The sequence below is a fragment of the Phodopus roborovskii genome, unplaced genomic scaffold (assembly GCF_943737965.1).
Source record: "Phodopus roborovskii unplaced genomic scaffold, PHOROB, whole genome shotgun sequence".
In the NCBI taxonomy this organism is placed as follows: domain Eukaryota; kingdom Metazoa; phylum Chordata; class Mammalia; order Rodentia; family Cricetidae; genus Phodopus; species Phodopus roborovskii.
Window position 1 is genome coordinate 297,334 of NW_026125971.1, and position 18,364 is coordinate 315,697.

Genomic DNA, 18,364 nt, shown 5'->3' on the forward strand with positions numbered 1-18,364 from the left:
CTGACAGATTTTGATGATCCCTCCTGGAAGGTCTCGCTTTCCCTGTGGAGTGGGTGGGGAATGGGATGCAGGGGGAGGGATTGGGGGCATTGGAGGATGGGAGGGAGAGAGAACTGGGATTGATGTGTAAAATAATAATAATAATAATAATAATAATAAGGAATGGAACACACACTGAGATCTCTATCTATCTATCTATCTATCTATCTATCTATCTATCTATCTATCTATCTATCTATCTATATCTGTGTGTGTGTTTGATCAATCATCACTCTTCTAAGGCTAAACCCAGCTAACCTCTCTACCAGCTAACCTACTCTGTTCCTTCAGTTTCATCTCCAACTACCAATTTTGCTCTTGAATAGGATGTCTGTCTCTTATCTTGAGATCTTTGTTCAGGCTGTTACTTATAATTGGAACCAGACTCTAGAGGTGGTTCCAATTATAAGTAACAGGAGAAATAATAATAAGTCCTACTGTATTGTCACTACATATATTGGAAGTTAAGTCAAGTTAAAGTAATGAAATAAAATCTCATAGCACAATTTGAAAAGAATGGTACATTTCAGATATTTGCATATTTATATCATTGCATTTCTCTTTTTATGTAGAAAACTCTCTACTTTGATATATGAGCAATGAAAAAATTGCTCAAGAAGAATACATGTTTCAGAGAAACAGCTCTTCTGAGTTGTGATAATAAAAGTCGTCCCATTCACAGGTTATCAATGAACACTGTTTTTTAGGTTTCCTTTAGATGTTGCTGGAAACAATAATACGATTTGTCAGTTATTTAATGTGTTTGGATAAGACATATTAGTCTCCTGTAGAGGAAGAAACATGGAAATTTGTGGGCACTGAACCTAATAAAACTCTAATCCACATAAAGGAATTTTTTTTTCTAATCTAGTTTTATGAGAATAGAAAAGATAATTTAAGATAGTAACCCCCCCAAAATAGTTCAAATATAAATTTCTTAACTCTTTCACATCTTTTATTTTTAGATGTATACCTTTTAAATAATATAGCAGATTTGATACTTGGAGCATTAAGTTCTAGTTCACTAACTACTAATTAGACTCCTCACTTTTTTTTTGAGGAAAGGTTTCTTATTGAAATTAAGTTTACAAATTAGGCCAGACTACCTGTCTAGCAAGCCAAGGGGGTTACAGGTGTGTATTGCCATGATTGACTTTTTATTTGGGTACTAGGGATCTGAACTCTGGTCCCAATAGTTGTACAACAATTACTTCAGTGACTGAGCTATCTCTCCAGCCATGGTAAGTCTGTTTCCAATGGTTAAATGGAACTGGAAGCTATGGCTCTGTTACTAAAACAGACTTTATTTAGCTAAAGTAGCATGAAACATGTTGAAGCTTTATGCTAATGTTATGACTCACAAGACTTTCAGTTTCCACATGGATATTATTTTGGTTTCTCATAATCCATCTGTGATGGAATGGTCCTGCCTTGGACCATTCAAGTGTTGCTCTTTCATTAGAAAACTATCACATGTCCACGTGATCATGTTTTCAACCCAACATTCTTTATTACTCTAGGAGTCTCAAAACTCTATTACAAAACTGCTGATCTAGCCCTGCCTACATTTGTAGGTGCATGTACTGACTCTTCCTCATATAATGACTTATATGTTTTTGTTTAACAAACTAGCAATTCTGAACCTCATGGAACCTCTGGAACATGTTATATCACACATTTGTGATGATCAGCATTTACATTCTCATTAAAATATCCTTACTCATTTTTTTCACTCATGGCTCAACTGCTACCCATGAAGAAGCTTCTTATTTTCCCTGAAGAGTAAATAACTGTTCTTGTTACTATACTTTTTGTATTGTCCCATACATAAGTCAAATTATATTGGAAATTTCAGAATATCTATCCCATATAATGTTGTGCTTTTCCATGTGCATTTGTGTATGTGTACTCGTGTGCACATGTGGAAGCTAAAGTTGACTTTGGATGTTATCTTCTACCACTCATATCATATTTTTAAACATAACACATATATACACACATATACATTTATTTAATTATTGTGCTTGGTGTTTGTTGTGCACATGTCTGTGTATCAAGTATGTGCCTGGTGCTCCATGCCAGAAGAGAGTGTTGAAACACCTGGAACTGGAGTTATAGAAGGATGTGAGCCTCCACGTGGTTGCTGGGAATTAACCTTCATCCTGTGAAAGAGTAGTCAGTGTTCTTAAACACTGAGATATCTTTCTAGCCCCTCACCTTACTTTTGAGAGAAAGTCATCCACTGAACATGTAACAGCTGATTTAGCTGGGTTGGCTAAACAGTGAGTTGTGAGTATTCTTCTGTCTCTATTTTCCCAGCACTAGGATTACACGACTATGTGATTACAAGTGCCATTATGCCTAACTTTATCTGAGAGCTGGAATTCTGAACTCCGTCCTCACACTTGTGCAGCAAACAAATTTCCAACTTGATCATTACCCCAGCCTGAATGGTGTGCTGTGTCTTCCTATTTTTAATAGCACATAGTGGACACCCCTTTTTAAGCAGAAGCATGAAATATTCAACATTCTATCTCTAATCTGGATTTCTGGAGCATCCCAAGTACTGTGTATTAATATACAAATGAGTAATAACCTAATTACTGTTATCTATCAATATTGTGCCTATTAAGTTATTACACTAAAATAAAGGTTGTTGCAAAAATATGAACACATTGATCATACGAGCTACAAAAAAATCAATCCTCAGTAACTTTAAGGTCAATTTCTAATGTTAGCCTTTTCTAAAACTCTTTCAAAGGGAAAATAAATCTCATTTTCATCAACAAAATTACTTTGCCTTCTAAGAAAGACTGTAAGAAAGAGTTTTTGAGTTTACTTACATGGTACAGTGTGGTTTCTGGCACTGGTGTGCCCATGATGTCTTGTCTCAATGCATCCATTTGCAAACTAGGCAGCAACGAGTAGTGAGTTGGGCTATTACTCTTATCACCCTTCTTTTTTGACTTCTTCCCTGTGTCTTTTTTGCTGTTTCTCTGAAACATGTATTCTTCTTGAGCAATTTTTTCATTGCTCATATATCGAAGTAGAGAGTTTTCTACATAAAAAGAGAAATACAATGATATAAATATGCAAATATCTGAAATGTACCATTCTTTTCAAATTGTGCTATGAGATTACTTTAACTTGACTTAACTTCCAATATATGTAGTGACAATACCGTAGGACTTACTATTATTTCTCCTGGTTTTAATTCTGGAGTAACTACATCAAAACCACCTGCAGAATTTAAATTTTGACCTCTGTATGGGTGGAACTTACAGTTTGTAGCAAGTTCCACAGCAAAGTTCTCCTAAACCTTGATGACAAATGATAGCCTCCAATATTTTAGCTAACATTCTTGGTGAAGTTAAAGCCCATGTTATGAACTTAGTTCATAGAATCTTTCCTGAAGTTAGTAGTCAACACTTAGTGGTTATAATATATATTTCCTACAGGATATCAATATTATAAGAAGTCCCAAAGAATATCTTAGAGATGGCCTATGATAAGTATTTTAAATTTTTTTCTTGATTTATACAATAAAACTAATGATATTAGATACAGAAGCTTGGAAAATGGAATTAGTACATGTATGTGAAGTGAAGGAATCTGACAGTGTCCTTGAATTTCTCAACATTTTTGAAATGCTCACTACTCAAAATATGGCTTAAGAAGACTTATAAAGCAGACCTTTATGCTTGCATGTCCATGCGGTCTGTGGATGTTTTAGAGTTCACTGGATAGAAATAAGTAAACGGGTCAACCATACCATAAAAGAAGCTTAGTTAATAGAACAGTTCTGGTTTTGTTGTTCATCTGCAATTTGTGGCTCTCTTCTTCTGAAGTTGGGTCCATCATATCCACACTTGAGTAAAGTCTACTAAGCTGTGAAGGTTTCACTTGCTTCTTACTGCTCACTTCAGTAGCAGGGTACATGGATATAAAAACTTATTTTGTGTAAATACTTCAGAAGTAGCCCACTCCCATGTGAAAGAATAATGCTGAATAGCAAACAACAGAAAAAGCCCAAAGTACCTGTTCCCCCAATTTTCTATGGTTTTCATAAGGAGTCACTGGCCCAGTTTCCATTCTACATTTCCTATGTGCTTCAATGCTTATCATGAGATTTTATCATATGAGGTTTCATGAATGAAGTGAGATATACTGCTGATTAATTGGGACTGAAGACACAACTGTTTCTATTTATTGAACTGAATTTTTATGCAGTTTCACACTTCTGACCTTGTTTTTAAAATATTAACTTTCTGTTTATAAACATAGATCTTTCTCTGTGTAATTATCTGCCTAGAATCTCTTAGAAGGCATTCATATAAGATAACTATTAGTAATAGGTCAAGACAGTCAAATGTTGGTCTGACTTCACTTAGTTGTACTGTCAATGATGGAGTTTCTGCTGAAGCCATAATAATCTATTTAAAGAACATTTACGTTTGCTTATTGTTAAAAATAACCCAGCCTACACTGAAATTCTAGAACACTTACCTCTTCTACTATCTCTCTTCATCTTATTTGGATCTTCATAGTCCCCCACCCAATTATATTCGACTGGCATAGATATAGGTCGTAGCTTGCCTAAACACAGAGAACAAAGTTCATATCACATTTTTTTCTCTTCCCCAGGAAGGCTTATACTTATATTGATTTTCAGCTACAGTATACAAAACACACTCTCATATGCAACGTTATGGTTGGCATGTGTGGATGAAGAATATGTGTGTTTTGAGCCAGAAGGTGAAACTGCCTCTTAGAACTGTCCAGATAATACTACTTTAAATGACTTTTTATAGGTAATAAAGTACATCCCGTGTTTGCTCTCTTTGCAGTCCTGGATATTAAGGGTATATGATGTTTTACAAAGAAGATCACACTTTCCATATTTCTTTTCATTTTTAGTAATAGATTTCAGTCTTACTTCCTAATGCCTATGAACCTATGTGTTTACTATTCACTTCTAAAGTATCAGGTTTTTGTATTTAACCTTACTTTTAGGAAATTAACCTACTGTTTCTGGTATACTATCACAAACTAATTAATTTTTTTCTAAATCATAGTATCATGCATTTGGATACTACCATGACTTATCAATATGGGGATTCTGTTTCATTGCCTATATTTAAACCTAGGTGTGCATATTTTGTTATAAGCATTTGTAGTTTACAGAATTGAGTATTCAATTCTTTGTCCATTTTCCTATTGGGTCTTTATTCTTAATGAACACAACTTTAATTTAGCATGCAGCAGTCATAGCAAAGACTCTAAATATAACCCGCTAGTTGAGCAGTAATAAACTATTTTGTTCAATTTAAATTTCCTTAAGCATAGAGTAGCCAATCCAAATCAAATTACCAAAAAGTTTAAAAAAGATACACCTGACAAGAGGCAACAGTTTGGTAAATTCTGAATCAATGAAAACCAGAAATGTACACAGGCTCAGATCATAAAAATTCTAGGATATAACAACAAAAGTGCATACACTCACTAAGTATATGACATGTATTTTCTAGGAATCATTATGCTTATGAGGATTTACAATTTTACTGTGAGGAAACTGAGACCTCTTAGGCAATGTGCCCAAGGAAACACATCTGGTAAATGCCTAATATTAGGATTCAAATAGAGGCATATGAATATCAGTTGTGACATAATTTTGGGTGGCGTTAACTGCTGTCAAAGTACCACCTTATATATTTCTAATACATTTCATACAGAACCAAAATTCAGTAATACTTTCTCTTTTAACCTTTTAGTTATTCTCTTTCCTCTCTTCACTACATGAATTTGATTTGTCAGTTAATTAGCATGTACTAATTATGAAAACTAAGAGGTTTTATTCTATTTCTACATAGGTAGTGTATTTAGATCACATTTACAATTGATTACTCTTATCTTCCTGCCCCCTTCTTCTGCATCCCCCAAAGCCACTCTTTTACTTTCAGGTATTTCTTTTATGTATCAGCTCCACCCCAATTAAGAGCTGTTGTGAGAGATTTTAATTATATTTTTAAGAAAAATCTAACAACTCTATAACTTTGAATTATCTGTACAGATAAAATTTCTTTAGTATAATTTGCTAGCTTGCTTTAAAGTGTGAGCATAAAGTAGACATGATAAACTAACGAGGCAACAATGTGGTATCATTTAATCTTTTCAAGGTGTGCAACTTCATTGGTCATTTATGATTTTAACATTCTTATGTAATTTATCTCTGCCCCTTTTTACACAGAAAGAATGAGTGAGATGATGTAGTTTCAATATATTCTACTCATCAAAGGCGGGGTAAGCATGTGAGGAGAAGCCTTTAAAAAATTCCTATTCCATTGTTTTATTGATCAGTTCCCCAAATTATCAATTTTGTAAGTGCTACATTTTTCAAAATACCCACAACTTATTCTTTTAGAGTTTAGTTGGGCTAGGCTCACAACCAAAAATATAAGAGTTCAGTTTTAAAAATATATTCCACTTTAGCATGCACACCAAAACTAAAGCAACTAATAGCACCTATACGTATCACAAAAATATCTTTTGAAGAGCAGAAGATATAATAAGGATTATTCACTTACTATTTAATTGCAACCACCCCCACAAATGGGACATGATTTTTAATATTAAAACTATAGATATCTATAGAGTACTTTATAATGATGTATCTAAATTATCTACTGTATTTTGATGTAAAATTACTATTTAATGGAATGTTAAAATAAGTTGATAAAAAATTTAAAAAAATTTACATCGTCTAATCTCATGCCTGTAATTGCAGTATTTAGGTGGTATACAAAAGAAAAAAATTGCTAATTAAAGAGATAATTGCTTCTTATCATTACTGCACATAATTGCTTATAAATGATTTTATTAGGTGAAATTAGAAATACTACAATGGTAGTCAAGATGTAGGATGTGAGACAAGTAAGATATCTGGACCTTTTCTCTGGTAAGACCATGTGGAAACACTTAGAGTGACAGAAATGTGACTAACAGGCCAACAACTTTATATCTATCTAATACATGTTATTTTGGGGTAGATGTGGCTGTGGGACCATGCTGGCAGGAAATTGCTCATAACAAAATGGCACCTGCAACCTGGGTACTAAGAACTTACACTTAAAATTTGACAAAAGCTTAAAAAGGGATTTTAGAAACAAGGAACAAAAACAGACACAAGCAAGGCTTCTTGGTAGCAGCCTTTCTCAGGTGGGCTCTGTTTTGCTAGAGACAAGCAGAGACTTGACAAGCTCCTTTTAGGGAGGTTTCCTGACTCGGCATAAGCAGAAAAATCCTCAGTGCTCTTTTATGAGGCCTTGCAAACAATTAATTGGTGTGTAGGAATAGCAGAGAGTGGAGGTGACCACATCTCTAAGCTGGCAACATGCTGCTCAATGGCAGCATAAACCAAGGTCGGGAGCACAGCTCTCACTTCTGGTGGTAAATGTACAACTGCCATATTGGAAAGCAATATTGTTTAGCACATAAAAGACTCATGGCCATAAAAAGATTTACAGGAAAGACAGATTAAGATAAAGAAAAAACTCTAAAGTTTTACAGTGTGTTTTAAAATATACATAAGTTTGGGAGAGAAAAAGAAACAGGATAAAGTAGTTTAAAAAAAAATAAAAATAATGACCTGAGGGCCCATTAGCTCCTCCTTGTTCAGGTCAGCTGTCTCTGTGGACTTTGGGAGCACATTCTCCTTGGAGGTATACTTCCTTAACCTAGAGGCAGGAGGGAGGGCTTAGTCCCTACTCCAAATAACTTGACAGATTTTCTTGACCTCTCCTGGAAGGCCTCACCCTCTCTGTGGAGTGTGGGGGGCATGGGATGGAAGGGGCCTGGAAGACATGGGAGGGATAGGGAACTGGGATTGATATGTAAAATAAAAAAATAGATAAACACACAAACAAACAAGTAAATATTTGTTATGAAAAAAATACTAACCCGAACAAAGGAGGGCTCATGAACCCTAGTCTGATAGCTGGGAAAGCAGCATAGAACTGACCCAAACCCTCTGAATGTGAGTGTTAGTTAGGCAGATTGGGCAGTCTATGGGTTCTCTGGTAGTGGATCAGTATTTATCCAAAGTATACAAATGGACTTTGGGAGACCATTCCAAATAGGGGAATACTCCCTCAGCCTAAACACATGGAGGAGGGCCTAGGCCCTGCCCCAAATGATGTGACAGACTTTGATAATACCCCCCCATGGAAGGCCTCACCTTCTCTGGGGAGCAGAAAGGGGTTTGGTGGGGGTGATAGAGAAGGATGGAAGGGAGAGGGAACTGGGATTGACATGTAAAACAACTCTGTTTCAAATTTAAATAAAAAAGGAAAAATAAAAATACAGAGAGTAGCTGATTGTGGTGGCACACACCTTTAATCCAAGCACTCAGGAGGCAGAGGCAAACAGATCTCTGTGATTTCAAGACCAGCCTGATATACAGAGTAATTTCATTATAGGCAAAAGTTACACAGAAAAAAAACTTTCTCAAAAAATGAAAAATAAAAGTAAAAGAAATAGTAATAAAAAGGTCACATGAAGATGGAAAGTACACAAAGACTCTGGATACTGTATGCTATTGTGTTGTCTTTGAATTGCTCAATTGCTATGGAAGGAACAACAACTGCTAAAAATAAATTTGATTATCAATGCTGCTACATTAACCCAATTTATATAGTTTAAAAATGCTTTGACTTCAAAATGTAAGTCTAAGGACAGGTTACTGGGGAAAGGGTTTCTATTTTTGTTTCTACAGAAAATAAAAAGCTGTGGATTCCTTCCAGACTAACAAGGTTTGATCAACCAAGACCCTCTAAAACAGTGTCCCAGGTAATTCAACATTCAAAACAGCTGGGACAAGGCAGCCTTGCAGACTACAGCCAGGATTTCTGTACCTTCCCATGTTATTACAGCATTCCAGATCAGCAGGAAGCAGTTTGAAAACAACACTGCCCAAATTACCAAATATTGTCTATATTTGTTTGTTTTCATTTAAATGGGGTTGGTTATAAATGGCTAATGATTACATCCAATCTCTTTCTTAAAGGCAAAAGGGATTATGGCATAGAAATGAATGCTTTGTTCTGAAATGGATTTTCATTTATTGATATAAATTTAAGATCAATTTTTTGATATGTATATTTCTCCCCTTGTTTAAGTACTGTGTTTCTGTAGCTCATTTAGAAATGTAATGTATAATTCAGTAAAGATTATAGTTACTTATAATAGTCAAAACTTAGTTAAGTTAGTTTTCTAGATATACAGAGATATATTTCAAATGGATAGCCATTCTTCAAACCTTTCAAAGACCTACAGAATATGGTTTTTAAAATGGTTTAGGGTTTTTCTTGACAGCGAGATAACTGATCCTGGCAACACTAACAGCATCACAAAGGAAGATGGACATCAAAGAAACTCATTATGGAGTTTATCCCCCAATATGGCAAGATTAGCCATTTGGGCAAGATACTGCTCTTGTCTGGACTGTTTGACTTTATGCTCTATAAAATATACATGAAAGACCCACAGGAAAGTGACTTCTGAAACAAGATGGACATTGCTGCAGCATTCCTGCTTCATGGAAGTATCAGCCAGACATTCTGCAGGACATGGGGAAAAATTACTGACAAATTGCAAACACAGTTGGGACAGTTTGTAATTTCCTGCTTTGCTGCGAAGTCTTCCAGATACACTATGGCCTATGGGCTGAAGATGCCAATTTACAGAAGAACTTAAGAACTTTGGATGACTATTACAAGATGTCTCTGTCAATTCTCGAGTTTATATATTATCCTTCTGTGGTCTTTGATAGTTATGGTTATAGTTTTCTTTAGTTAGGATTAAAGATAAGTTACATATAGGACTTTAGACTCACAAAGATAGGATAGATGATATAATATTTTCTTTACTTCCTGATAATGTTAATGGACTAAATTTTAAATTATAGTTCTTATTTAATAACTGTTTTGTTATATATTTTACTGTGTTAAAGTTAAAATGCTTAATTTTATTTTAGACAGAAAAAATGAGATGATGGGAAATGTTATTGTTTAAATATGTTTCTTGTATTGGTTAATAAATAAAGCGCTGTTGGCAAATAGAAATGGAAGATAGATGGGACTAGGAGACAAGGAAGATTCTGGGAGATGGAGTAGGGAGGAGTCAAGACATAGGATGTGAGAGAAGATATCCAGACCCTTTCTCTGGTAAGGTAAGACCACATGGAAACAATTAGATTGATAGGGATGGGTTACTATTTAAGATAAAGCTAGCCAATAAGAAACTTGATATCTTTAAAAAAAAAGGAAATACTTGAATGCCATTTGACAGAATTGCTCAATCTGTTGTGTTCCTATAACATCTTTCCTGATACCTTTGGTGTATATGCAATGGTTATTATACTGTGTTGTTGCTGTCCACATATGTTTCTCTACTTTCTTGAAGGAACCAGATCTTACATATCTCTGTTTTGACTTCCCTTTGCAGGCTCAGATATAGCATTCATGAGATTTTGTTTGTTGAGTGCTAGAGTGAAAGGATGCCGGACATTAAGGAAATCACAATTTATCAGATTGTTTATTTGATCTCATTCCTGCTTACCTAAAAAGCATTAAGTAGGATGCCTTAAAACAGCCTATAAACTATCACTCAGGCCACTTGACTTTTCTGATGTGTCTGCTGCATTAGTGATAGATTATTCTTTCTTAGAAATGCCTTCCACCCTTTCCTCCCATAGGACTCAGTCTCTCTATGGTTTTATGGTTTTACTCTCTTCTAGCTCTAAATTCACATGTATCATTCAGAGGTAAGCAAAGTCACTAATTTCTTCTATGACCTAATCCTTCTTAGTTTCTTCTCATGGGTCTTCATATACCAATTTTGTTCTAATTATGACCTAATCCTTCTTAGTTTCTTCTCATGGGTCTTCATATACCAATTTTGTTCTAATAAGTATTGATTTAGTTGCTTGATTTATGTCTTCCTTTTAGAGGAATTAATATAAATTCATGTGGTGTACTTGTCTTGTGGTGTCCACATAATCTGGATAGTGCCTTAAATGCAACAACTGCTTTGTATTTTTAAAGAGCTTGTTCAAAACAAAGCCCAAGGGTTTCCTCCATGTACTGGCCCACCAAGGCTCTAATCACATCTTAGTTTTTGTATTTTCATTGTTTCATTCCTTTCTTATATTTCTCATCCATCCAAGGTAGTTTATCACTCCAGCCCACCCATTTGAAACAATTGTAAAAGATTTTTAGTTATGTGTCTGTGTGAGAGTCTCTCATGTACATAAGGGTACATGGAGGTACAAAGAGGGTGTTGGGCCTTCTGAAACAGTCAGTAGTGAACATTCTACACTGGTGGTGGGACAGAGCTCAGATTCTCTGGTGGAGCAGAAGTGCTCTGAATCACTTCATGTGGGAAAAAAAGCAAAAGAGCAAAAGAACTTTACAAAGCTGCTGGGTGGTCATGTCAGGAACTACAAGTGCTATTTCCTGGTTTATCTTCTAAAAACACTTCCAAGGGTAGCATGTCTGTTGGAAAACGAATCAGCTTCTTCCTTTTCAAATTTTATTCTTCCCCCTTCTCTCCCTCCATGCACAAATCATTAGGTTTCAGCATAATAAAGAGCACCTGTGAAGTAATATTCTTTTCATAGTTGGCAAAGGGGAAAAAAACCCTGCAGAGAAACTCTCCAAGTCTGACATAGTACTTAATTCTCACAGGAAAGTTTTTTTTCTAGGGTCTGAAAGTTACATATATACACATCTGTTCTATATTTTAGCCAATAGTTTGATGAAAATGAGTATAGTAAGGAATGCTTAGGCTATTAGCTTGCTATATAAACCCATCAAACTCCTCACATACCAGACACAAAAATTACTTTCAGATGGTTGACTGCATTTCTAGGAAAACATCCTAGGGTTATTTAAGGTAGAGAAACACCCATTTGAAGAGAAGGAAAAACTGAATTAAATGGCAAGTCAGCTCAGTAATTTTTTTGAAGGAGAATGAAAATGTATCTGGATCTAATAAAGTAAGTAGAGTGAATGCTTTAATCTTTAAATTTACTGTTAAAATGTTTGATTTTAAGGTGAAAGACCTTGAGAAATATTGGCTTGTAAGTATTTCAATGGGTTGAATATTTAAGAATGGTTTACAATAACAATTATAAAGAATAAAAATCGAACATAAACTTTGAATTTGTTATGAACTTTATATATTTTCAGTTTCACTAATGATAAACAAAAAACAATGGAAATATCTTTTCCAAAAATAAGTCACATCTCATGCCATGATCAGTTGATATCTCTGGAAGCCTAGGAAAGGGATGAGCAATGGCTCTGGTGGAGAGGGGAAGAGGGTGGTGCTGAAAGGGGTGAAGGAAAGAGACGATGAGTTATGGATGTACTGTATTGTTTTCCTATTGCTTTATAAAAGTGGTCTATTCTTTTAGTGAAGCAGACAGTGTTAAACAATCGTATGGTCAATTTAATGCTTTAGAATTTAATGATTACTATGTCATTGTTTAAATCTTGTTACCTTTTTGTAAAGGTAATTATACCTAGAGATGTGTGTGTGTGTGTGTGTGTGTGTGTGTGTGTGTGTGTGTAATTAACATGAGTAGTTTGTCATATAGTTAGATGAATTTGAGAAGTCAGTATTTCTTATCTGAAATTTTGTTGCTGTACAGTGACAATCACATTAGAGTTGTGGAAGGAATGAGGAAGCATTAGGATATTTTAAATACTAGGTGGCAGAAGAGTTCTGAATTCTGGGCCCTCCTTTTAATATTGTAGAGCACATAAAACAAGGTTTGATAAAATACCTTGGCCTTTTGCTACACTCAGCCTTAATACAGATTTGACTGAGAAAGATGGCATGAACATGCAATGTTATTTGCTTAAATGTACACACATCATACATTAACTGCAAACTAAAGCAACTAAAAAAATTGTAGTGAAATAATATATGGAAAACCCTACCAAAATGGAGAATGCAGTAACATTTCCTCATGAAAAGTGGAAAGATTACCAATTTAAGACTCATATTTGTAAACAAATTACATCCTATAACAATTTTTTACTTATATTAATCTCTTTGAAATCATATTCTTCAAGTTAGTGAGAAAGTTAGGTAAAATATAAAAAAACCTTTAATTCCTTAGGATTTTGCAAATATGTAGTTCATGATCCCAGTGCTTTTGCCAACAAATCACAGTGCTTCATGATGCATCACTGAACAAACAGCACAAATAGAAAAATCAATTTGTGTTCCTTCTAAAGCAATTTGCTAACATGTATTATTTCTGTAGCTTTTGTGTAGTTGTCTTTACATTGAATCTGCAACTCTTACAAAAACTGACAGTTATATGAGTAACTAATGAAGAATCAGCACACAATAAAGTTCTGTGTTTGAAGTTTTTTGTCTTAGAACAATGGAGATTATAGGATGTGATACCCATAAAACAATGACAGGTTGTCCCATTCACACTTATTTTGTTGAACATTGTTTTAATTATTTGTAGTAATGTATGTGATAGTCAATGTCACAAGCAGAATGATTTTGGCCACATATTCTTGAAAAATATTAAATATAACACTTGATATTTTCTATTATATGGATCTATTTTCTTCTATGAATTATAGAGAAAATTTTGCAATAATATCAGTAATTATGCAAGTATAGAGCATAGAATACCATGCACTAATCTATTTGTTTTTTGTTTGTTTTGTTTTTACTTTGCTTTGGAATTTTAAATTTTATCACAAATACAATTTATCCTATAAGTAGATTCTGTTTTTTTTCTGAAATTATAAAAATAAATGAAGATATCTAAAAAGACAACTGTGGGACATACTGCAACTGTTTTTAGATATTTGCATCTTAAAATGCAAAGAAATTTCTGTTATTAATACCAATGACTTGGGGAATTTAAGCTAAATTGCAAGTCTTTCTGTTTTTTCCCAAATGTGTTTTATTAAGTATTTGTTCCACTGGAAATTTAATACTATTTTGTGACCCAAAGAAACAAAGACTTGGTGTTCAAATAATTGGGGAAACAATTGATATAGTCCAAATGCAAGAAGATACTCAAAGCTGTTTGCATTTATTAATCTACAAAAGGAGTATAATAATAATAATAATAATAATAATAATAATAAGATGATGATGAAGAAGACGAAGAAGAAGAAGAAGATTATCTCTGTATTTTACACACACACACACACACACACACACACACACACACACACACAGTCTTTAACTTTGATTTTTCTAATATTTCTGTAGATTGGTTCTTAGGGTAGTCAAAATTTCTCACCAGCAGCCTTCTGGACATTCTCATGTTTTGACACTATCTAGTACTTACAGGGATGCAGAGTGGCAATTTTATCTTCTACTTGACCCATTGGGTACCTGTGCATTGATGTATCCAGTGGGTACATCCTGCCATGCTTTGTTGATGCCTATGGGAGGCCTGCCCCTTTCTGAATGGCAATGGAAGAGGCATGAATGAGGGGGTAGAGAGGAGGTAGGGGCAGGGCACAGGAGTAGAGGAAGGAGGGGGAAACTCTGGTATGTAAAATAAATGAAACATTTAATTAATAAAATGACATTAAAAAAAAGACCCTGCATCCTTTATTCTGCCATTATTGAATCTCCTAATCTCCTACCCCTCAAAATAGCTAAGAAATTGTCAAATGTCCTCTGATGGGTAGGACTGCTTCCAGATGAGAACTGCTAAGTTACTTTCTAGTCTTGGCTTCTCCATTCTGTGTGTGTCATGTAAAGGTTTGTTATATTTCTGATAAGTGAATTAAATGACCAATCTGGCACAACTCTCTTTACAGTTTTCCCTATATATTAATACGATATTTAAAATTTCCCTTTTTTAACTATTTTATCTAATATCTGTTTCCTTGAATTCTTTCAGAATAAACGTTTCTTCCAAGGTCTTATCTAAGAGTTTTCAACACCTTTATTTATTTTCCATATCATTTTATCATTTTGTCTTATAGCATTTCATCTAAAACTTTAAGAACGTGTGAATGCCAAGTCATTTTCAGATTTCTGAAATTGACCCAGAATATAAGCTGATGTTTTCGTCAATGGGATCTAAGATTTGGATAAACATAGTTTTCAGTATTATTAGTTATTTAAATGCTTCTGTCTTTCCTTTTACAATACTAGAACAAAATTAACAAAAATGTTATGCTTATAATTCTTTTAGCTACTATAACTTACTCAGTTTGTTATTGCTTTAGTAGAGAGACCAGACATAAAGGTATACTTTTACTCTTTTAATACTTTATTTATTAGGTTCTCTAAGAGGAAGGACATTAAGAGCTAATATGATTCAAAAGCAGCTCAAATTCTTTATTGGTCAGCAGCAACCACTTATTATGCCATTTAGGTGCCATTTCTTAAGAACATCCTATAAGATAAACACTTTGCTATGTGATTGGCATATGTAATTTAGTGTTTAGTCCTTATAGATATAGTAGTAATAGTACTGTCACTCTGTTTTTCCAGATAAAACCCTGAGGTATAAGTGTAGTCTCAATTAAGATAAAGTTCAAGTATAGCCAAATTCTGACACCAAATCAAGAATATCTGACTTTAGAACTAATGTGTTTCTATTTCCATCAATAAAGTTGTATACACTGAGAAAGAGAGCCTTCCCTAGATGAGTACTTAAATTCTAATATCAGGAAAAGACTTTTCTGTTTTTATACATTAGTTACATGGTCCCTTATCACAGTTAGCTTGATGCTAACTAAATTCTTTGAAACTAACCAAAATAAAACATTTATAATTTTTTTTCAAAAGATCAAAACAATATTAATTCCTTTGAGTATAACATATATCTCAAATTTCTACTTCATTAAATTCTATGATTACTTCTTTGGGTGCAGTACTTCTTACCTCAGTGTAGACATATCCTGTGGATAGTACAACATTTTCTTTTCTCTCTAGGATAGCTAATGAATTAAGCCTGATTTTTACCTTCAAAGGACATAATTTATAATGAAAATTGACAAGAAAGAGTGCGGCCATTTATTCAGAAATGAAAGAAATATAATGTATTCTGTATATTTAAACATTTAGGAAATGTTTGAAAATGCTATTAATTATAATTTGACTTCTTCAAAGAGAAGAATTTTTAATATAAAAAGAAAGGTTATGCAGTAAGTATGATTAAAAAAAAAAACCTTTGAAATGTACAGATACCATTCTTATTTTGCAGTAGTAGAATTTGGCCCTCACCATGTTATAAGAGGTCATTACAGCCATTTACTATTTAGGTGATTTAAAAGGGAGAAAGTTTTGATTTCCTTTCATCAGTGAAGTTGAAAATGTCTTAGGTATAATACTCTATGAACTAAATTTACACAATAACAACATGTACATACAACATTTATGAGAACAGTGTTCAAAATGTTACGTATTAATTTATATGCTTTTGTTGAGGTGCTGGTTTTTCAACCATCCAGAAAAGTTCTGGATTCCCATGTCCCAATTTACACAGTTATTGAGATACTTTAAATTGCTTTTCCCCCTTTTCTACAAAATCTGACTACTTGTGGCCCCAAAGGGATTCAGCCAACTGTGCCTACTTTTTAGTTGAATTTCTACACATGAAAGTATACTGTAGTACTGTCCTATAATGAATTAGAAGGGCAAGGAAGCTGGTGGGAAATATTTCTGCTCTTAAAAGTTGCCAAGAAACTGATCTTTATTAAATTCAACCTTTGCATTTTAAGCCTGAGAAGATGAAACCAAATTGTTAAAGTGATGTAATTCTATTTTCCTTTCATTCTGTAATGACAATAATGAAAATTGCTATCTAATATACTGGATACTGACACAATTTACAGTGCATTGTCATTAAACTTTCACAAAAACTCTGAGGCAGAAATCATCTTCATTTAATAAATGAAAAACTGAGGCATATAGTAGTATGCCTTCAGGGTAATTTTGTAGTAGTTAGGTGAAAGAGAAGATTCGGGGACACAGTTGATCCTACAGAGAATAATAGTAAGCTCAGATCTACATTGTTTTGTAAATAGGATCTGCTTTTGTAAAAAATCTGAAATTATTTCTGTTTCAATTGTTAACAACATGAAACTGCTTTTATCCTGGTTTAAAATGATAAGCCAGTATTGTTCCTTGCCCACAATACAGCAAGCTTTTTAAAAAAGCTGTCATGGCTATGTCTAGGTAAATGCATGTTTATTGTTGTATGAGTAGATACAAAACAATATATAAGCTAAGACACAAAAATGGGCCTATTTCTGCTTGCTTGAAATAAAATTCTCAAGTTTGGAAGGACTAATAAAGTGTTTTGAAATGATTTTCATAATTACATTTAATTATATACAGCTAGCTAGTATCACTTGTAGGGTCAACATACATACATAGAGAGTTAATTTCAGCTTCATTATTTAGTAGTTGGGCAAATGACTTAATTTTTCTGAGTTTTAGATGTTTTTCATGTACAAACAGACATTTTATTTGTATAAACCTCATACTGTTAAATACATAAAATAGTACTTAACATAAATAAAAGCTTCATAGGCATTGTTATGTTTTAATTGAGCTGCCCCTTGACCATCCTTACCTGCCTTTATGATTGTTTTCTGAATACCTGTAGTTTTAACTTGTTATTTAAAAATAGGGAACAGATAACGTAAGATGAATATCTTGGCTAAGTAAGTATGCTTTATAACACACAGCTAGAATATCTTCAAATATCTGTCTTTAAATCTGTGCTTGATTATCATTGTCTGTGGTGATTAACTAACCTAAGCATTGGGTCCATTTGTAAGGAATGATCTTTATTAGGTTAAGTGAGGTGGGAAGACCCATGCTAAATATAGTTCCACCATTTTATGATCTAGGACAGCAGAATGAAGGGAAAGTAGGCAGTGAGCAGACTATCAGCATGAATCTGCTTTCTGACTGTGGGGGCAATGTAACCAGCTGCCTTAAGTTTCTGCCATCATGACTTATCTGCATGATAGACTGCATTCTCTGTGAGCCAAAATGAATCTACTCTTCCTCAAGTTGCTTTTTTAAGACATTTTGTTGCAGCAAACAGAAAAGTAACCAACATGCTATTTTAAAAAGAGCTCACTATTTTCATTTATTCCTAAGCAATACTTTAAAATACAAATGTACTACAACATATTCAACAGTACTGTGGACTGTGTCATGTCCCTTTAATATTCTCAAAATCCTACTGAAACTTTCTAACATTCTGCTTTCCCTCTTTAGTGTAAATTAACTTGAACAAACAGTCTTCATG

At 33.9% G+C, this 18,364-nt stretch overlaps 1 protein-coding gene across 5 annotated transcripts in view; it reads right to left on the bottom strand.

Annotated features, from left to right (window-relative positions):
• The window catches only part of Cnksr2 (connector enhancer of kinase suppressor of Ras 2), a 248,221-nt gene that overhangs the window by 72,330 nt on the left and 157,527 nt on the right, over nt 1-18,364 (bottom strand). For 3 of the 5 annotated variants that reach the window (XM_051179228.1, XM_051179226.1, XM_051179230.1), the window contains 2 exons: nt 4,546-4,635; nt 2,883-3,097 (listed from right to left, as the gene is read on the bottom strand). In XM_051179228.1, the coding sequence (XP_051035185.1) occupies nt 2,883-3,097; nt 4,546-4,635 (305 nt within the window). The remainder of the gene's footprint in view (nt 1-2,882; nt 3,098-4,545; nt 4,636-18,364) is intronic. The other 2 variants (XM_051179229.1, XM_051179227.1) reach the window with 1 other exon arrangement.